This window comes from Lynx rufus, unplaced genomic scaffold (assembly GCF_022079265.1).
Source record: "Lynx rufus isolate CCGP_SWC_20201006 ecotype Redwood Valley unplaced genomic scaffold, mLynRuf1.p SCAF_26, whole genome shotgun sequence".
Taxonomy (NCBI): Eukaryota; Metazoa; Chordata; class Mammalia; order Carnivora; family Felidae; genus Lynx; species Lynx rufus.
The window spans coordinates 4,988,623-5,010,394 of NW_025814841.1; the positions used below are offsets into that span (position 1 = coordinate 4,988,623).

General features: G+C 37.0%; 1 protein-coding gene across 8 annotated transcripts in view; it reads left to right on the plus strand.

The window, feature by feature from the left end:
- The window catches only part of UBR5 (ubiquitin protein ligase E3 component n-recognin 5), a 136,874-nt gene that overhangs the window by 106,265 nt on the left and 8,837 nt on the right, over window positions 1-21,772 (plus strand). For 4 of the 8 annotated variants that reach the window (XM_047088949.1, XM_047088954.1, XM_047088952.1 and 1 more), the window contains exons 37-54: window positions 490-621; window positions 1,134-1,391; window positions 1,965-2,233; window positions 2,404-2,615; window positions 5,164-5,394; window positions 5,881-5,954; window positions 7,136-7,308; window positions 7,411-7,524; window positions 8,533-8,753; window positions 10,160-10,280; window positions 10,370-10,474; window positions 13,134-13,377; window positions 14,812-14,923; window positions 15,496-15,640; window positions 16,704-16,834; window positions 18,715-18,775; window positions 21,079-21,254; window positions 21,480-21,564. In XM_047088949.1, coding sequence (XP_046944905.1) covers window positions 490-621; window positions 1,134-1,391; window positions 1,965-2,233; window positions 2,404-2,615; window positions 5,164-5,394; window positions 5,881-5,954; window positions 7,136-7,308; window positions 7,411-7,524; window positions 8,533-8,753; window positions 10,160-10,280; window positions 10,370-10,474; window positions 13,134-13,377; window positions 14,812-14,923; window positions 15,496-15,640; window positions 16,704-16,834; window positions 18,715-18,775; window positions 21,079-21,254; window positions 21,480-21,564 — 2,864 coding nt within the window. The remainder of the gene's footprint in view (window positions 1-489; window positions 622-1,133; window positions 1,392-1,964; window positions 2,234-2,403; window positions 2,616-5,163; window positions 5,395-5,880; window positions 5,955-7,135; window positions 7,309-7,410; window positions 7,525-8,532; window positions 8,754-10,159; window positions 10,281-10,369; window positions 10,475-13,133; window positions 13,378-14,811; window positions 14,924-15,495; window positions 15,641-16,703; window positions 16,835-18,714; window positions 18,776-21,078; window positions 21,255-21,479; window positions 21,565-21,772) is intronic. The other 4 variants (XM_047088950.1, XM_047088953.1, XM_047088951.1 and 1 more) reach the window with 3 other exon arrangements.

Genomic DNA, 21,772 nt, shown 5'->3' on the forward strand with positions numbered 1-21,772 from the left:
ACCATAACCATTCTTACTAGTAGCCATTGGATAGACTTTTTGGGGATCATCTTTGTTGAGGTGTAATTGACATACAATAAACTGCACAAATTTATAATTTTATGTTTTGATGTGTATATACCATGAAATTCTAGATAGACGTTTTTAGCTTTCATCCTTCCTCTTTTGGAATCCCAATATGTAAAACAGATGAAAATGGAGCAGTGGTCCCAGCCCAGAGTTCTACCCATTGGTGGAAGTTCTCCTGCCCAACCCTTTTTACCTAAGGCTGTGCAGAACAGATTTTGAATTGCTGTGTAATAGTCTACTGAGGACCATAATTTGCCTAGTCATTTTTCTCCTTCTAAGCAGGCAGTTATGCTTACTGTAATAATAATCACCAGCCCCCCCCCCCCCCGCTAACTTAGGATATTCTGGCTTATTAGACCCTATCTGTTCCAGAGTGCGCTTATATTTTTTCCCTCCTTCTTATTTAAATATATTTCCTAGGGAGTGACATGGAGCTGGACTTGTTAGCAGCAGCTGAAACAGAAAGTGACAGTGAAAGTAACCATAGCAACCAAGATAATGCTAGTGGGCGTAGAAGTGTTGTCACAGCAGCAACCGCTGGCTCGGAAGCAGGTATGTTACCTTTTCCTTATCCAGCTTTCTTGCTTATACTAAGGCCGTATTTATATTCAGCATGAAATGGTTAAACTATACTCCTTATGATTTGTACAAGGGGTGGCTAAGCTTTTTTATAACTTTATCCTTTTTCCCTTATTTTAGAGAGCACATGAGCAGGGGAAAGGAGCAGAGGGAAGGAGAGAGGGAGGGAGGGGGAAGTAGAGTGGGGGGGGGGGAGAGGGAGAAATTAAGCAGGCTCCACGCCACACCCAGTGTGGAGCCCAACACAGGGCTCGATCCCATGATTCCAGGATCATGACCTGAGCTGAAATCAAAAGTTGGATGCTCAACTGACTGAGCCATCCAGACACCCCAGTAATTAAACTATTTTATGATGAGTTTTGTGGACTATTATAGCCTGGCATTCTGTTTAATATATGTAATATTTTCCTGAATGATGGAGTACACTGTAGTTTTAAATATCAACAGACTGACATTGATTTTGGTTTTAAAAATGAAAAATTTAGGTGCAAGCAGTGTTCCTGCCTTCTTTTCTGAAGATGATTCGCAATCAAATGACTCAAGTGACTCTGATAGCAGCAGTAGTCAAAGTGATGACATAGAACAGGAGACCTTTATGCTTGATGAGCCATTAGAGAGAACCACAAATAGTTCCCATGCCAACGGTGCTGCCCAAGCTCCCCGGTCCATGCAGTGGGCTGTCCGCAACACCCAACATCAGCGGGCAGCCAGCACGGCCCCTTCCAGCACATCCACACCAGCAGGCAAGTCTGAAAACTTGGTATTCTTGAAAGTGCTTAAGTAGGTTTTAAAAATTATGTATGTTCATCTATACAAATCAAGTAGTTTCATAATAGTTCTTCATTGTTTTACCAAGTTCAAATACAAAGTATTTACATATGATTATATCAAGGTTTCTCAGTCTCTGTACCATGATTACTTTGGGCTGAATAATCCTTTGTGATTGTGCATTATAGGATGTTTAGAAGTATCCTTGACTTCTATGCATCAGATGCCAGTAGCAGTCTCTCCTCCAATCCCACTCACCTATTGTGACAACCAAAACTGTCTATAGACATTGCCAAATGTCCCTCTATGGGCAGGGGCAGTAGCAAAATTGCATCTGGTTGAGAACACTATAGTAATTCTTGTCTCTCTCATCATTGCCCTCCCTTAAATTAGTGTGGTTTAAGACCACGTTTTTCACTGGTTTAAGACCACGTTTTTCACTCGGTGACCATATTTGCCATTACAGTTGATCTTTTAAATATATACAGTGCTAGAGAAACACAATTAACATCTGACAGCTTGTTGTGGTTGTCCTTTTTCCTTTGTAGCAAGTTCAGCGGGTTTGATTTATATTGATCCTTCAAATTTACGACGGAGTGGTACCATCAGCACGAGTGCTGCTGCTGCAGCAGCTGCTTTGGAAGCTAGCAATGCCAGCAGCTACTTAACATCTGCGAGCAGTTTAGCCAGGGCTTACAGCATTGTTATCAGACAAATCTCGGACTTGATGGGCCTTATTCCTAAGTATAATCACCTAGTGTACTCTCAGATTCCAGCAGCTGTGAAATTGACTTATCAAGATGCAGTAAACTTACAGGTATGAAAACATTGAAAAGTTACTCCAAATAAATTTTGGGATGTCAATTATGAAAATTCCAATGTAATGGGAATAAACATTACAGATATTTAAATGTTTATAGATTACTACTATATATCAAATTTAACTTTATTTGGATAGTTTTAACTATTTTAGTTTGGTCTTCATAGAATTATGTAGAAGAAAAGCTTATTCCCACTTGGAACTGGATGGTCAGTATTATGGATTCTACTGAAGCTCAATTACGTTATGGTTCTGCATTAGCATCTGCTGGTGATCCAGGACATCCAAATCATCCTCTTCATGCTTCTCAGAATTCAGCTCGAAGAGAGAGGATGACTGCACGAGAAGAGGCTAGTTTACGAACCCTTGAAGGCAGACGGTATGAAATTCTTCATATATGCTTATATGTTAGAGTCCTTATATCCCAGGAAGTTAGAGCTTTTTGATTGCTGTTACATTAGACCTCACTTTGTTTTGAAGGGGGGAAGTGTATTACTTCTTTTTAAATTGTTGTGTGGTTGAAGCAGAATAAGTTAGTTTATTATCCAAGCTGTTTTTTTCAAAATTCATTCATATGTTAGGAATCTGATACTAAATACTTCTCATTTTTGAAGTAGTTGATCTACATCCTTGTTTCATTGTCCTCCAAGCTTCCCCTCCTCCCTCCCCCGTCCCTTGAAAGACATGTATTTATAGGAAGATTTTGACCATGATTGAGTATGAATGCATTTTGTATTCAGGAAGAGGAAAGTATGTGGGATTACCAAAGCTGTTCTTTGATCTCCTCGAATCCAATTTTTCTACAGCCCCCCAGTCTTTTGAATTGTATTTAAAGTATATTTCTTTATGTATTTGTTGTCTTCTTTCTTTCAGTTATAAAATGACCTTTTTCAGGAGTAGGAATTAGCCCAAACATTGAACACTAGAGCACTGGGGCTGTGCCGTATAGTGCAAGGGCCCGGTACCTGAGGTCAGAGTCCTAGGATTTGGTTCTAGCTTTGGCTCAGGGGAAATAACTTTGCTACTTTGGGAGGATCATAACAGGGGGAAGACAAGGGCCTAGGAGACTGCTTAGGAAACTTAACAAGATTATGGTTGGAATTGGCCATTGAAAGGTAATAGATTTATTTAAGTGGGGCTGGTGAAGGCCAGGAAGGAGGAGAGAGAGAAGCATTGAAGTCATATAACAATTGAGGGCCTTGTTGAGGGGTAGAGCAGGAGGAGGCAGAATTTACAGCTAGACTTTGATTCTGAATAACTAACAGGAAAATTAAGAGAAAAATCTAGAGCAGTAGAATGGACATACTTGGCTTTTGAAAATACTGAGGAGCTGGGAGAGGTTTTGGTGGAAATGTCTAGAAGGCAAAATTGACTGCTTGGCAGAGAGATCTGGACCACTTGGGAGGCCTCTGCTTTCCTGTCCTAGGAAGCCTGCTCCACCAACAGGCACAAGCCTTGTCTTTGTAAGGCTCGTCACTCCCCGAATAACAGAGTTCTGATAATAGATCTAGATTGGTGACTTGTTCCTCTCCCTTTACTTCACTGTGGCTCTCACCCTAATATAATAACCTTATTGAGATATAATTCATGTACATTTCACCCATTTAAAGTGTACAGTTCCATACTTTTGAATATATTCAGAGCTGCACAACCATCATCACAGTTAATTATGGAATATTTTTATCATCCCCACAAAAATACCTACTAGTGGTCACCTCCCATTTTCCCCTACTTTCCCACCCTAAGCAACCACTGATCTACTCTTGGTCTCTATAAATTTGCCTGTTTTGGACATTTCATATAGACGGAATCATACAATATGTCATGTTCTATGCCTAGCTTTTCTTACCTAGCATAATGGTTTTAAGGTTCATCAGATTTAGCATTATCAGTCAATATGTTACTTTCTAGTAATATTTCATTGTATGGATGTGCCACATTTTTATCCATTCATAAGTTGGGTTTTTCATCTTTCTGACTCTTGTGAATAATGTGGCTGTCAGCATTAGTGTACAGATTTTTATATAGATACGTTTTCAGTTATGTTGGATAATATACCTAGTTGTAGAATTGCTAGATCATATGTAACTCTGTTAAACTTTCGGGCAACTGCCAGACTTTTCCAAAGTGGCTGCATCATTTTACATTCGCAGTAGCAACATGTGAGGCCTCTAATTTCTCTAAATCCTTGCTAGCACTTGTTACTAGTGGGTTTTTTTGTTTTTTGTTTTTTTTAATTGTAGCCATCCTAGTGGGTGTGAAGTGGTAACTAATTTTGATTTTGATTTGCATTTCCCTAATGGCTAAATGTTGTGCATCATTTCATGGACTTATTGGTCATTTGTATATCTTGGGAGAAATGTCTATTTAGATCCTTTGCCCATTTTTTAATTGGCTTGTCTTTTTGTTACCGAGTTGTATGAGTTACTTACATTTTCTGGACTTAAGTTCCTTATCAGACTTGCAGAAATTTTGTCCCCTTTTGTATGTTTTCATTTTCTTGATGGTATCCTTTGAAGTACCTATGTTTTTAATTTTGATAAAGTCTAGTGCTGTGTTTTCTTGTTGCTTGTGTTTTGGTATCATGTTAGACAGTGGTTCTCAAAGTGTGATCCCCAGAACAGCATCAACATCACCTAGGAGCTTGTTAGAAATATAGATTTGGGGACCCTACCCCAGACCTACTGGGGTCTTCTATAGGGAAGGAGTTCCTTGTCCATTTTCAAAGGACACTAGAATTCCTTTCCTGTATAAAGTACATGACAGTAAATCATGCACAATGTTTTTATCTCTAAAGCAGAGCACAGGGTTAATGAGTTTTTATTTACGGATATTCTCAGTTTCTAATTTTGCATATTTATGATAATGGTAAGTTTCACATTTGCTTTCTTTTTTTTAAACATTTTCATTTCTTTTTACTCCTACAGACGTGCCACATTGCTTAGCGCCCGTCAAGGAATGATGTCTGCCCGAGGGGACTTCCTAAATTATGCACTGTCTTTAATGCGGTCTCATAATGATGAGCATTCTGATGTTCTTCCAGTTTTGGATGTTTGCTCATTGAAGCATGTGGCATATGTTTTTCAAGCCCTTATATATTGGATTAAAGCAATGAATCAGCAGACAACATTGGATACACCTCAACTGGAACGCAAAAGGTATCCATACTTGCCGTGGGATTGGTTTAGGAAATACTTGTTTGCTCAGTATGGTCTCTTAGTATATTGTCTGATTTTTGGAGTGAAGAGAACAGTGAACTAAAGAGAAAATAGTACAGGAATGTTTCATTTGGGAAAGTGGGTTTGAGTCTGTTCACCCTCTCCATTGCTGCTCCTCGCTTAAAACAGGAAACCTAAGAATTTAATTAAGCTTTATGCCTGAGATAGTTTGTCATGTTTTCTGTTAGAGTCTGTGTAAGTCCTCACTATTTCTTAATGTGGTTATCCTTTTGCTTTTCTTGAGCCTCTTTTGTAATTGTAGTATAATTTGGCTGGTCAGTCTAACATTCCCCAAGTCTAAAACTTGATCACAGTGTTTGAAATTGGCTAGATACTTAACTGACTTTTTCAGTGCTTTTTTTGCTTGTAGTTCCCATCACCTTTGCTCCATACTTCATATAAAATGACTCACTTGTCTTTTTAAAGGACGCGAGAACTCTTGGAACTGGGTATTGATAATGAAGATTCAGAACATGAAAATGATGATGACACCAATCAAAGTTAGTGTACAGAAAATCTGCTAATCTACTTCAAGAAATGGCTGCCTCAGTATTTCCCCTTCAAGCTTTTTAACTTCATTATTTTCTGTCTGGGTGGGAATTTCTCTTTTCTTCTCTATGTCCCATTTCTTGCATTCTGTCCATTTTTCCTTATATATCCTTGCATTATTTGCTTCATAAATAAGGATGAATTAAAGAAATGTAGTGAACTTGTTAACAGTCAGTATTTTTTGTTTTTGTACCTTTTGCATTTTAGTTTTATGTTTACCTTTATTCTTAAGTGTGTAAGTACTACATTTTTAAAGTCTTAGCAGAACCTTTATTGATATTGGTGCAAGATATATTTAGTCAAGAAAATGAGAAATATCAGTTATAACTCCCAAATATGAAAAATCTTAACAGTTATTAAATGCAATAAAAAGAAAATATTCCAAACTCAAGAAATTTTGGGGTCTTCTGCAATCTCTTTGTAATTTTTAGCTGTTCTTTGAAGTAGAATTTAAAAAATTTGTCCTCTTGCCTATTTTCTTATTATCAACTAGTGCTTTTATTCAGCCCAGGGAAAGACAACTGACGTAACTGCTGTTGTTTGAAACCCAGCCATAGCTCACTATTTTTACAGCATGTACTGTAAGCTTACTGTTGACAGTTGTATTACATTAAGGGGAGATGGTGTTCTTGTGCTGACTTAGTGTTGAGATGAAGGAGATGCCCAGACATTTTTGTTTTGTAGAGAAAGCAGAACTTGGAAGTAAACAAATGCTCATATCTCAGCTCCTGACCATCTCCTCCTTTTAGAATCCTCAGTGAGCCACATCCTGAATGTGCTTAGGAATCTAGCTATATTCAGGTCTGAATCTTCTAGAAAGACAGAGGATATGGGAAATGTCTGTCCAGTACAAAGTGAAACAATATTTGTTATTCCTAATACTTTGTAAAAAGTCTTACTGTTGTGTTAAAATATACCTAATAGAATTTACCATTGTAAGCGTTTTAAACTGCTAGTATTTTCAATTATCACCTAAAAATACCATCAAAATTTTGGACTCTTGTTTTTGAGTGGCATTAAAATTTTGTAAAGAGGGAACAGGAATTTCAGATTGAGCAGATTAAGATTCTTTTATTGTTCCCCAATAACTAATTTTTTCTAAAAAACAAATACTTTATCTCTTTATGTTTAGGTGCTACTTTGAATGATAAGGATGATGACTCTCTTCCTGCAGAAACTGGTCAAAACCATCCATTTTTCCGACGCTCAGACTCCATGACATTCCTTGGATGTATACCCCCAAATCCATTTGAAGTGCCTCTGGCTGAAGCCATCCCTTTGGCTGATCAGCCACATCTGTTGCAGGTGATTTAAATAAACTAGTCTTAGAAGGTTTCTTTTTAAGTGACTTTTTTTTTTTTTTTTTAAGTGTTCAGTGTAACTAGAATATTTCTGTTAAAATTACAGCCAAACGCTAGAAAGGAGGATCTTTTTGGCCGTCCAAGTCAGGGTCTTTATTCTTCATCTGCCAGTAGTGGGAAATGCTTAATGGAGGTTACAGTGGATAGAAACTGCCTTGAGGTAAGATAGTAAAGATCTTCGCAATATTATATTTGTGAGGACTTACCCCAGTATCTAGAGTTTTGGAAATGCATTAATCCAGAATATCGTGTTGCCTCAAATAATGTAAGTATCAGAAATTCCTGCCTTATGTCATAATTCCATATAATTTCAGAATTCCATCAGTATCACTAGCCTGCCTTGATACTAACTTGTTTTATCAGGTGACTTCATCTGTAAAATGGCAGTTTCATTTTGTGTTTTGCCTGTTTCACAGAGTTGAATGTTGTAATGCTGCTGAAAATTAAAATCTTTAAATGTATATATAATGTGAATATATCTTTTTATATATGAGCATACACAGTATTGACTTGAAACTTTTCTTTTTGACTGTAGGATGTGAATAAATAAGGTAATATTAATAATGACTTGTTGAATATTCTGTCTCAATCTTTATAACCATGTTGGGTAAAAAACATTTTTATCTTGATTTTATGGGTAAAAAAAATTGAGGCTTGCAGAGTTTACATACATTTCTTGTGGGAATGTCTGTTATTACACAACTAATTAAGTGGCGTATCTAGTTTTTAGATAAAAGGTTGATTTGAGAGCCTAAAATTATACCATCCATACTATTTCTCTAGTGAAAATGTAATGAAACGTTTAAGAGCAGGCACTGAATGTAGTTGAATAGAATTTTTTTCTTTATTATCTAAGTGATAAAGGAGAGTGCAGTCCTACAAATATTGAAAATATGTAAGACATTTGAGTAACCACAGGTAAAGAGATTCCTTTAAAAGTTCTCTGAGGCTACTGTGGTGAATGCACTGAAACTGCATTGGGTGGTTTCCTGGTGGTCAGCCCAGGGAATCAGAGAAAAGAAACAGGCTGCATCTTTTTAGTTGAAACACCAGAAAGGAATTAACGTAACTTCCGTGTGATTTCTGTGGAATATTAGTAAGTTGAAAAGGAAATCTAGTTAGTTTTTTTTTTTTTTAACGTGTAACTTTTAAATGTAAAAATTCACAGGTCCTTCCAACTAAAATGTCTTATGCTGCCAATTTGAAAAATGTAATGAACATGCAAAATCGACAAAAAAAAGAAGGGGAAGAACAGAATGTGGTGCCAGAAGAAGCTGAAAGTTCAAAACCAGGGCCATCTGCTCATGATCTTGCTGCACAATTGAAAAGCAGTTTACTAGCAGAAATAGGACTGACTGAAAGTGAAGGGCCACCTCTTACGTCTTTCAGGTATTTGCTAAGTAGAGATAGTTCTTCTGTTGCATTACTTTATGGATACTATAATTCTTGTAAGAATTTTTATTTAGGTATTTTAAAATTTCGTTTGTATGTAAATAATAGAATTAACCGTAATCTTATTTTTGTGTTTTCCTCGTTTATAATCAGATGTTTAAATATTAAATTTGAATTTTCTGGATTTTTTTGGTGACTTTAGTCATTGAATGACATTCTGATTTTCTTTTATTGAGGATATTCTGACTGTGTTTTTTAATGTTCAGTACTGAGTTAAAGTATATGTCCATGTCAGATTGCCAATTATAGACTTGTTACCAGCAGCTCAGCAAAGGGGACCATGTGAATGACTAGAAAGAACTTTCTAGATTTGTGACTGTCTCAGTTGCTTGGGCTTCTTTGCCAGGTTCACAGTCAGTAATTACTTTGCAAGAGGTAGGTTCTTTGCTTTCCCAATAAAAATTCGCTAGCATATACATACTGTGGCTCAGTATGGTTAATCACCTAATGATTTGTTGAGTTTCTGCTTTATGCTGTTTTTTGGTTATACTGTCAGATAATTAATTTTGCTTAGGAGGAGTTAAGTGAGTTTAGGAAGCTATATGCATTTTAAATACACAGTTTAACAACCATAAAAAGCAAGGAAGAATTGTGGGCTGGGGTGGCCCAAGTTTTTCAGAGGCAATATGGCTTGTGCTAAGATGTGTAGAATGTGTAGAAGCAAATAGATTGAAGGAGAGAAGAATAAGAGGTAGGGAGACAAGTTAGAAAGAACGCTGTTACTAGGTTCTGGCTAGTGGTAAAAGGGGGCTGAAGTGTAGAATATTGCCTTTGGGGATGAATTAGGAAATTATGGAAAGGAAGAGAAACTCATGAAGTACTTATTCACTCTGGAGGAACAGGGGAAAGAAAAATGAAAATTTGTTTCAAGTTTGTGCAGTAGGGAAATAGATGGTACTACTGAAAGAAATCAAGAGGCAGTGGCATTGAAGTGAAGAAGCCATGTTCAATTTTCCCGTGTTGAGTTGGAGTTACATGTCACAGACATGGGTATATTCAACCCATGGGCTGTTGTGGAAGTTTGAACTAGAGAGGGATCTGGGAATCCTCCAAATGTAGATGGACACTGGACTTTAGGGGAAGAGGTAAAATTGAAGATAAAAGGCAGCTGGGAGATGTATCCTTATGTAAAGGACAGAAGGAATAATGGAGTAAAAAATGAGAAGTTCTGTGAAGAATGAGTAGTTATAAAAAGATTCTCTGTTAGAGAGGATGTGGATTGAAGTGCTATTAAGAGTTCAGAATATGAAAAAACCAACTAAATTACTGTCATTGACCAAAAACCAGGGGCTTCTTATAGTTGGCCAAATTACTTCCCCCCTCTTCTCTTAAACCTCTTGCAGGCCACAGTGTAGCTTCATGGGAATGGTTATTTCCCACGATATGCTGTTAGGACGCTGGCGCCTCTCTTTGGAACTATTCGGCAGGGTGTTCATGGAAGATGTTGGAGCAGAACCTGGATCAGTATGTGTTGTGAGCACTTTTAATTCTGTTCTGCCTGATAAGAACATACGTCAGAGAATAATTCTGTCACGCATTTTTTTTTTTTAAAGATCCTAACCGAATTGGGTGGTTTTGAGGTAAAAGAATCAAAATTCCGTAGAGAAATGGAAAAACTGAGAAACCAGCAGTCAAGAGATTTATCACTAGAGGTAAAGGTATTTAGATTTTCTAATACTATATATATAGTATGTCACTTATGAAGTTTGAAAGCTGTTATAACAACCATGTTTAATGTTTAGGGATATATATGTTGTATAATTAAAAATTTAAATAAATGGTAATCACCAAATTTAGAGTAGTACAGTTGGTTTCCTAACATCTCATGATGATCAATGAATTTTTCAGCCTTTTTTTGTTGTTGTTGTTTTTTAACATTTTTGATGTCCTTCATTCCATTAAGGTGATTATTTTCCACTGATGCTCCAGTGGTCTCTGGGTAGTGGGAGTCCTGAGTCTTTTTTGGCTCCTCAGTCCTTTTCACAGGACTCCAGTAATCTTTGATAACTTCCTTCCTTTTTGGTATGTCTCATCTTGTGTATATCCTGTCACAGACCTTAGATCAGCCATTTCTTCAAGAAGCCCTGGTTCCTTTTGGTAGGAAAAAAGGTACTTTGAGTTTATACTCTGGGCTGTAGGGTTGCTCACTACCTACTAGGTTGGTCGTTGTTTCTAGGTCTTTTCATTGCACAGAGCTAGGAAATTCTCCTTTAAAAAAAAATTATATCATAAGTACATACTGATATTTCCAGTTCAAATTCACGATTTAGGATCACGAGGTTGTTTTATTTCCACTTCTTAGTCTTTATCTCCTTTCTTCCAAACTGAATATCCAACTTCCCAACAACACTAATAAAAGTACTCATTTGCTTTTACCCTACAGCATGTACCTAGCAGTCTTGGAATCACAACATCAACACTACCACCCCAAAATAATTATCAAAAAGAGCTTAAGATTTGCAGGGTTTTGTTAGCATACCCAAGTAGAGATGTAGTCCAATTGCTTTGTTTTAAAGTCATTTGAAATAATTTTTCTTAGTGTGGTTTTGCTACTAATTTCCATACAACCAGGGTCTTTGTTTCATTTTGCTTTCAGTTTTTAGGGATTGCTTTCTCTTTTTTTTGGTTTTGTTATTAATGTAAAATATCTACATAGTGCATGATCAGCTCTACTGAAGAAGATATATTTAGGGAAATCTAGTTTCCATTTCTGTCTCTTTCACCATGTCCCTCCTCTGCCTTTCATGTTTTTGTTCTTTTGTTGTTTTATTTTCCTCCCGCCTTTAAAAAAAAAAAAATACAATCGTGTATGTGTGTGTATATAATTCATTGCCCATCTCTGTCCCCTACTCCTGACTCTGAGTGTGCTACACATTTTACTGTATCTTGCATTTCCCAGTTAACAGTACATCCCAGAGGTAAAGCCATTGCTGTATAGAGCATTGTTCTGTCTTCCTTTTACAGCTGCTCATCTTTTGCTGTTACATATAGTAGTGTGATGAATAGCTTTAGGTGTGTTTTTCTTTTGGCAAGTGTGTCTTTGAAATTCTTAGGGGCACCTGGATGGCTCAAGTTGGTTAAGTGTCCGACTTCAGCTCAGGTCATGATCTCATGGTTCATGGGTTCAAATCCCGCATTGGGCTCTGTGCTGACAGCTCAGAGGCTGGAGTCTGCTTTAGATTCTGTGTCTTTCTTCTCTCTGCTCGTCCCCTGCTCACGCTCGCTCTCTCTCTCTCTCTCAATAATAAATAAAACAAAACAAAATTTAAACAAAAAAAGAGATTCTTAGACATAGAACCTAGACGTGGGTTAAAGGGCATATGCATATATAATTTTGGCAAATACTGGAAAATACTTCTGCCTGATGGTTACATATTTTTGCACTTGCAACATTAATACAAGAATGCCTGATTCTCTATAGTTCTGCCAGCAGTTTGTCAGAGTTTTAGATTTTTGCCCATCCAATATGTGCATCTTAGAGTAGTTTTAATTTGCTTTTTCTTATGAGCAAGTTAAACATTGTTTCATATATCTAAGAATATTACTTTTTCTGTGAACTGTTTGGTACATTTTGCCCATTTTCTGTTAAGCTTTTCTCAATTTTTTAGAAACACATCTTAACAGTAATATGTATACTATTCATGAATACCTGTCTGTAATAGAAGGCACCAGTTGCTTTTCCCAGCTTGTCATTTTTCTTATACTTTGTGCTTTTTTGTCACCAAAGGAATATCCCATGTTTTCTAGTATTTGCTGTTTTTTACACAACACATACTTTTGATTCACTTGGAATTGATCCTAGTATATTCCAAAATTGAACAGATTGCTGTTTTCCAATGAACTTACTTAGAAAATGTTAGAATTTAGGGGGCGCCTGGGTGGCTCAGTCGGTTAAGCATCTGACTCTTGTTTTTAGCTCAGGTCATGATCTCACGGTTTCATGGGATCGAGCCCCAGGTTGGACTCTGTGCTGGCAAAGTGGAGCCTGCTTGGGATTCTCTCTCTCTTTCCCTGTCTCTGTGCCCCCTCCTGCTTGTGCTCTCTCTGCCTCTCTCAAAATAAATAAATAAAACTTTGAAAAACAACAACAAAGAAAATGTTAGAATTGAGTTTAATTCCATTATCCTGATTTAATGCAGGACATTCCTGTATGCTTTAGAATGTTTCTTATGTGGAATGTATAAGCTTCTAAGAATCCACATTACTTTGTAGTTAAACTGTCAACAGGAAGCTAAAATTACATTTTCAGATTTTACATAGGAAAATTTCAAGGTGGTTTCTAACATTGAACTTTACTACTCTCTGGTGTTTTCCTAGGTTGATCGCGATCGAGATCTTCTTATTCAGCAGACCATGAGGCAGCTTAACAATCACTTTGGTCGAAGATGTGCTACTACACCAATGGCTGTACACAGAGTAAAAGTCACATTTAAGGATGAACCAGGAGAGGGCAGTGGTGTAGCACGAAGTTTTTATACAGCCATTGCACAAGCTTTTTTGTCAAATGAAAAACTGCCAAATTTAGATTGTATCCAAAATGCCAACAAAGGCACTCATACGAGTAAGTACAGATAATAAACATCATAAAAATTATTTGGATAGATGGACTTGGTGAAGGGGATTAAGAGGAAAAAACATTCTTATTTGAGCAAAAACAATTACAGTCACAGTTAAATATATTTATAGTGGGAGAACTTTACTGCACATTTCCATTTTTATACAATTATATTATAGATTAGTGATTTATTCTTATTTAAACTATTCTAGTCAACAGCTTAGGACTTTGTTCTTTTACTGCCATATTTTCATAAATGTTTGTGATGGTACTAGTGAGTTTCTCCTCTCAATTGTTACATGTTTTGAGGAGTGGGAAGTTGTAAGCTCTATGGTAACAGAAAAATTCAGTGAGCACATTACATTATTTCCATCACCCCTGTATATTAGTACAGATACTGAAAATCCTTTTCTCTAGAGCAGTGCTATTCAAAGGACAATGTGCAGAGTTGATACTGGTCCCCAACGAGACACAGAGCTTGCAACCAAATGTAGATTGGTTGACTGTGTTACTAACCTCACTGTATAATTTAACAAGACATTGTTTTTTTGGTAATAAGATTTTCTTTATTAATATCCTACTGTAAGCTCTACCTCTTTGAGGACCAGCACTTTGGGATTAGGATTCTTACCTAATTTTCAAATTAAAAAGATCTGTGAAAATGACAGATGCCTTAAGTGGGTATAATTGGGGATTCATATAAATAAGGGGCAGAAGATTGTCATTTCATAGGTGGATAATTCAGCTAGAGGGCATTACTAATAAGAAAATCCTATATTTCACCTAGGCTGTAGTGCTGTTGTATTGAGTTCTGAAAAATGCTACCATAGCCTAGGCTCAATGAGCTCTAGGGAGGATTGAGGATGAAAAGATGGGGAGAGCCCTGCAGCCTTTCATCATTAGTTTTACCGTTTGACTTTCTATAGTCTTACAATAAAAAGAAAATGGCAGATGTGAATGAGGGAGCCTTGGGAAGTCATAACATTTCAGAAATCACTGTCTCCTGCACATTCTTTAGGAAACCATACTCTGGCTTATGGTTAAGGTTTTGAAAATAATAGTAGCTGATGTTTTGGGTGGCCTATATTTTGCTTAATGCCCAAAACTAAATAAATCTGACTCTAATCATATACGAAACTTCAGTATTATTTATGGTAAAGCTAACAGCCCCAGTTGCTATATATCATTTCACAACTGTGACATAATTCATTAAATACATACTGATCGAACATCTATTACGAGCCAAGTACATTCTATATAATTACCCCTAGCCTTCAAAACCATAGGGAGAATGAGTGGAAGGTACTAACAGATGTTAAGGGAGGTAATTTTCACCTGTCATGTACTTAAGTTGGTCTCATGTCCTCACATTAACTTTGACAGTTAAAATAGTTTCATTTACACTTATCTAAACAAAGTATGTTTTATATTTTCTTTCAGGTTTAATGCAGAGATTAAGGAACAGAGGAGAGAGGGATCGGGAAAGGGAGAGAGAAAGGGAAATGAGGAGGAGTAGTGGCTTGCGAGCAGGTTCTCGGAGAGATCGAGATAGGTGAGATAATTTTGTTTCTTTTATTGAATACCACCTTAGGGAATGAAATTGGAGGTAGGCCTGGAATGAGAGGATCTCAATTATGGACTATTTTTTAGAAAAAGTTTTAGTATTTGGTATATGTATAGTAACTGTACTGTTATTAAAATATTCTGCTTTAAAAACCCAGGGGCAGTTGAAATTACATAACTATCATTCATTCTTTCCTAAATTTGTCTTAAAATTTTGATTGTGGCAACTGTATTATACTTAAACCTTAATTTTTGTATTAGGGTGGGTGGCATTTAATTTGGACTAAAACTTCTAGGAAATGTGAGTGGATTCTTGATAATCTGGTATTTTATGGTCCTACTCCCTTAGAATCAAATTGAACTATGTATTACAGATTTATAGATTTTTGAGTGTTAATGTCTAGAAAACCTTTATTTCCCAACCATCATCTATTAAGCATTCTACCATCTTGATAATTAGAGCTGCCTATATGCTTTGGTTTTCCATCTCTATTACTGGTTGTGCTGATGTTATTTTGCAGACAAGGGAGATGAATTATAATAGCTTTGTTCTTCTTTCAGAGACTTTAGAAGACAGCTTTCCATTGACACTAGACCCTTCAGACCAGCTTCTGAAGGGAATCCTAGTGATGATCCTGATCCTCTGCCAGCACATCGTCAGGCACTTGGAGAGAGACTTTATCCCCGAGTGCAAGCAATGCAACCAGTATGTATGGTACATTTAGTCCCTCTTAACTGGCTGTGCCATTTTTGTTTTTGAAAGAGAGAGACACAGTGTGAGCAGGGGAGGGGCAGCGAAAGGGAAGGAGACACAGAATCCAAAGCAGGTTCCAGGCTCTGAACTGTCAGCGCAGAGCGCGACATGGGGCTCAAACCCACAGACTGTGAGATCATGACCTGAGCCGAAGTCGGACACTTAACCGACTGAGCCACCTAGGCGTCCTCATTTTTGTTTTTGGATCAAAGTTGGTATTTTAAAAAGTTGTTAGCTACTGGCCATTCAAGTGGTTGAGGACTGTAGTAACAAAATGGAAGCTTGAGGGAAAGCTGCAAAATGTGCTGGAGGGTAGCTTGAGGTTTGTTTTTTCTACCTATGTTAAGTTGGCTTCTACCTGATAAGTTCCTTGTGTGCTAAAGAATTATCTGTGCATTCAATTTGTACCTTTATTTGTACAAATTGTTACCTTTTGAAGCAGACTTTTTAATCTGTTAACGTTGTAGCTAAAACATTGCAAATACTGTACTTTCTTTATTGCTGTTACCTGTTGCTAGGAGATTTTTATATTGAATGTCCTGTCAGGTTTCTTTCATATAATATGAAACATAAACTAGTGGTTTTTTGTTTGTCTTTATACATAACATATTTCTTTCAGTAAATCCTTAGCCTTAAACATAGGCATCTTTCATCTCCCTCCTTTACTTCTTCCCTCCCTTTCTTTTCTTCTGCCCTACATATAAGAAATGTTTCTGCCTCTCTGTAGTGAGAAAAAATGGAAATCAAGTATTTGTGTGTTTACTCATGGATATCAAAAATAAAGGCTTGTCATACAAATTTTAAACTAGCTTTAACAAGACTACCAAAGTTCTCTATAATTAAGCTTCTCATTTAATAAAATACCTTACTGGTTTAGAAATGTTTTGTTTCCAGGTTTCTTAATTTTCTTTCTCCCTTTTTTTTTTGGGGGGGGGGCGAAGGGGATAAAAGATTGTTGATTTAGACAAGAGGTTTCAGAGAGTAGGGGCAAGTAACATTTGCTCATTGTTTGCAGGCGTTTGCAAGTAAAATCACCGGCATGCTGTTGGAATTATCCCCAGCTCAGCTGCTTCTCCTTCTAGCAAGTGAAGATTCTCTGAGAGCAAGAGTGGATGAAGCCATGGAACTCATTATAGCACATGGACGGTAAAGTATATAATGTGGGAAGGTATTTCAGTTTAAACATCAACTACTTTAAGATATGGTGGCACTACATCCTAAAAATAAAATTTATACTATAAATACGTGACATTAAATGTTTTTTGAAGAGATGGCTTAAAATTCATGAGTGACAGTTGAGTTTCACATGTATTAGAAAGGTAGAATTTTAGCGTGACTTATGCTCTAAAAATCTTTTATATACCTGAAATTTAGAAATTACTTGAAAGAAGTACATCCCAAATTCTCTACCAGAATACCCCTGATGGCAGAGGCCAGATACTTCAAGGAATTGGTGTGTAGTCCCTGAGTTCTTGCCATAAGCATGAAATTTCTTTTAGGACTTCTGATTTGTTTTAAAAATTCCTGTAAGTTTTTGCTTTCTGTTGTGTAATATATTTCTTTTACTGTAAAACCTAAAATTATCTAACAGCTAAATAATTCTTTTCCCAGGGTGACATCAGGAAGATATGCCAAACTTATTCGGTGCCTTCTGTTCTGGGGCCACTCTGATATCCAGTTTGGCTTTGAAATGTTAATTATTATTTTTTTTAATGTTTATTTATTTTTTTTCAATATATGAAATTTATTGTCAAATTGGTTTCCATACAACACCCAGTGCTCATCCCAAAAGGTGCCCTCCTCAATACCCATCATTTTAATGTTTATTTTTGAGAGAGAGAGACAGATCGCAAGTGGGGGTGGGGGGGTGGGCAAAGAGAAGGGGAGACACAGAATCTGAAGCAGGCTCCAGGCTGAGCTCTCAGCACAGAGCCTAATGTGGGGCTAAAACTCACAAACTATGAGATCATGACCTGAGCTGAAGTCAGACACTTAATAACCAACTGACCCACCCAGGCACCCCAAAGTGTTATTTTAGATACAAATTTCTGTCTTTTCTTCCTAGTCATGATTTTACATGAGGAACTTGGATTGGATATAGTCCTAAGAAATAGATAAGTGGGTAGGCTAAGCACTGAAACTTAATAGCCACTTATCTGTTTCATAGCCTTTGAATGGTCGAAGCAGAAAGACCATTGCTAGAAGTTTATTTTCTTTACTGTTAATTATTTTTTTTCTTCTCTGGGCTTTTATGTACTGTTTCTTCATTCCTTTTCCCAGTCTCTGGATGTAATCAACACCATGATAGAGCTCAGCCCATTATAGGAAAGGTTTTGAGGAATGTGCATTTTGATAAAAAGATGGTTATAAACGGGGGCTCCTGGGTGTGGCTGAGTTGGTTAGGCATCGGACTCGACTTCGGCGGAGCCTACTTGGGATTCTCTCTCCCTCACTTTCTGTCCCTCCCTGGGTCATGTGTGTACTCTGTAAATCAATAAATAAATTTTATAAAAATCTTTCTTAAACATACGTAAGGTTTGCATTATTAGTAGTATTTTCTACTGAATGCAAGTAAAAGACTTGCATTCAGTAGAAGACTTGAAGACTGCTTTCAGCTGGCTTTATAAAGTAAATAGTGAATTTATTAGTATTCTAGAATAATTAAATACACTAAGGAATTCAGTTCCCATTGTGATTGCTTTCTGAACATTTTCTGTTCTCTTACAATGCTCCCTGTGAGCCTAATCTTCAGTCCCCCTGTGAAGACTGCATTTATTTTGTCTTAAACCAGGTAGCCTTTATCTCATTATCTTGAATCACACATGTAAAATCTGATTTTTGTGTGTATATAATACTGACTTCTCTGCTCTTATATATGCACTAAGACTAGTAAGTGCCCTAGGTATTTATTTCAAAACTTTAAATGTATTTATAAATTCTTATAAATTCAAATGCATGTTTCTCTACACTAAATTTTAGAAGTTTCAGTTATCTGGAATGTGAAAGGTTATTTTGTTTGTTTTTAGGGAAAATGGAGCTGATAGTATCCTGGATCTTGGATTATTAGACTCCTCAGAAAAGGTACAGGTAAGAGATATTTTGTACATGTGCTAATAATAAGCACTTGGAACTCTAATTTAGCACAGCCTGAATTAAGCTTGAATTTAGAGATGTCATGAATTTCTTAGGGCTTATTCCTTAAGGAAGAATTGAGTGCCAAAGATGCAGAGAAAATGAGACATGAGGAGGAGAGCAGTAAAGAAGGCTTTTTTAGCACATGATGTATTTCATTCTTGAGCTACCTGAGAACTTCACTGCCACTCAAGGTGGAGCAAACCCAGTATAATCTTATCTCTTCCATTGACTACAACTAAAAACTGAACAAAATGCGAAAAGGAACTGCCTGAGGATTCTAAAAAGTAGACAATAGCATACAGATTATAGAGGAAAGTCAAAACTTGAAAAACAGCTGGTATGGTATTGTTTCAGGCACGAGAATAAGCTGATCCCCTTTTCCTCCCACCATAGTTGGAAGATAGAAAAGGCTCTGAGAACTAAACTGTGGTATGAAACCATTGTCCAAGTCCCAGACTATTACAGATGGTGCTGGGCAGACCCAAACAGTATGATAAAAGGCTGTGAAAATTTGTTACTGGAATCATTGCACATAGATGTGACATTTCAGTCTGAATCTAACCAGGTTGATTGCCTCCTAAAACCACAAAATATCACCATTCTCCCTATCATTTTAACAAGACCCAGAGTTTCACAACATAATATTTAAAAGGCCCGGGAGGCATTCCAAAATACAAAGAGCCAGGAAAGACCAACCAGTTTTCCTGGGAAAAGACCCAGTAGATACCAACTTCAAGATGAACTACTTGTGTTGGAATTACCACAGATTTTATCTCATACTCTATGAGACAAACACTAATGAACTGAAAGAGGTTCACAGCAGAGAAATAGAAACTTTAAAAGAGAACCAAGGGAAAAGTGTAGAATTAAAAGAGTATCTAAAAGAAAAAAATTCGCCAGATAGGTCAATAGCAGAATGAAGATGATAGGAAAGTGTCAACTTGTAGATAGAAATTATCTACTCTGAAGAACAGAGAGAAGATTCTGAACAAAAGAACAATTTTTGGATCTGTGGGACCATATCAAAAGATCAAACATCCAAGTCATTAGAGTATCCAGAAGAAGAGATATTCCTGTAGCAACAGGAAAATATGTGAAGAAATAGTAACTGAAAACTTACCAAATGTGGTACACGACATAGATTTATAGATTCAAGGTACTCCGTGAACCCTAAATAGGATAAAGTGAAAGAAAACTGTATATTATCATCGAACTGCTGTAAAACTAAGCAAAGAATAGTGCCTTATGTATAGAGAAACTGATTTGAAGACCATGGACTTCTCATCAGAACTGGTATAGGCCAGAAGACAGTGGTTCATCATCCTCAGAGTGCTTTAAGAATTGTCGATCCAGGGGCACCTGGGTAGCTCAGTCGGTTAAACATCTGACTTCAGCTCAGGTCACGATCTCACAGTTGTGGGTTCAAGCCCCATGTCAGGGTCTGTGCTGACAGCTCAGAGCCTGGAACCTGCTTCAGATTCTGTGTCTCCCTCTCCCTCTGCCCCTCCCTTGCTCTCTCTCTCAAAAATAAACATTAAAAAAAAAAGAGTTGTCAATCCAGGGGCACCTGGGTGGCTCAGTTAGTTAAGCATCGAACTCTTGGTTTTGGCTCAGGTCATGATCTCATGGTTCATGAGATCAAGTCCCACATTAGGCTCTGTGTTGACAGTGCAGAGCCTGCTTGGGATTCCTTCTCTCTCCCTCTCCCTCCTCCTCCCCTGCTTGCAGTCTGTCTCTCAAGAAGTTAATCCAGAATTCTATATCCAGCACAAATATCTTTGAGGAATTAAGGGGAAAGAAGCTACCATTTTCATTAGTGATTTTTTTAAATGGACAGAGAAGGATTTAACAGGCATGAGCTTCCTGTACCACAGTTCTGAAAGGATGAATTTAAAAGTTTATTTACAGGGGCGCCTGGGTGGGTCAGTAGGGCATCCAACTGGATTTCAATTTGGGTCATGATCTCAGAGTTCAGTTTGTGAGATCGAGCCCCTCGTGGGCTATGCACTGATAGCCTGCTTGGGGAGGCTGCTCGTGGGAGCCTGCTTGGGATTCTCCCTCCCTCTCTCTGGGCCCCTCCCCCATGTGCATGCACTCTCTCTCAAAATAAACTTTAAAAAAAGTTTATTTACATTTAAATGTTGCTTTACCTGCCTGGCTTCACTTTCAATGACTTTAGTCATTTCAATGACTAGTTTATATGTTTTGTTTTAAAAATCAGTTTGGGGACTTAATCTCTGATATTCTATTATTAGGAAAACCGAAAGCGTCATGGTTCTAGTCGAAGTGTTGTAGATATGGATTTAGACGATACAGATGATGGTGACGATAATGCCCCTTTGTTTTACCAACCTGGAAAAAGAGGATTTTATACTCCACGGCCTGGCAAAAACACAGAAGCAAGGTTGAATTGTTTCAGAAACATTGGCAGGTAAAATAATCCTAATCTTACATTTGAATTTTTATAAAATTTCAGTTCAAGACTTTTCTAAAACAGTTTTTAAAATGTGTATATGCTCTATTTCATACTGATTAGAAATGAGGCTGTAGAAAATTTCTCAAAATACTGTATATATATTATGTATGTATGTGTGGGGTTATATATGTTCTAGAATTATTTTCAAATTTAAATATATTTCCCTGTTTTTATTTTTAGGATTCTTGGACTATGTCTGTTACAGAATGAACTATGTCCTATTACATTGAATAGACATGTAATTAAAGTGTTGCTTGGTAGGAAAGTAAGTGATTTTAATGAACCTAACTGCTTTTACAATTGCAAAATTTTCCTTTTATAGCCATTATAAGTCATTTTCAAACCTTTAATGACATGGGAAAAAAAATCTCAATACATGGAGGAGATAGCATAGCAGAGTGGGTGACACAGGTGGGTTTGACAGTGTCTGACAGACCTGGATCTTGTTGCAGACAAATCCCCTGACACCTATC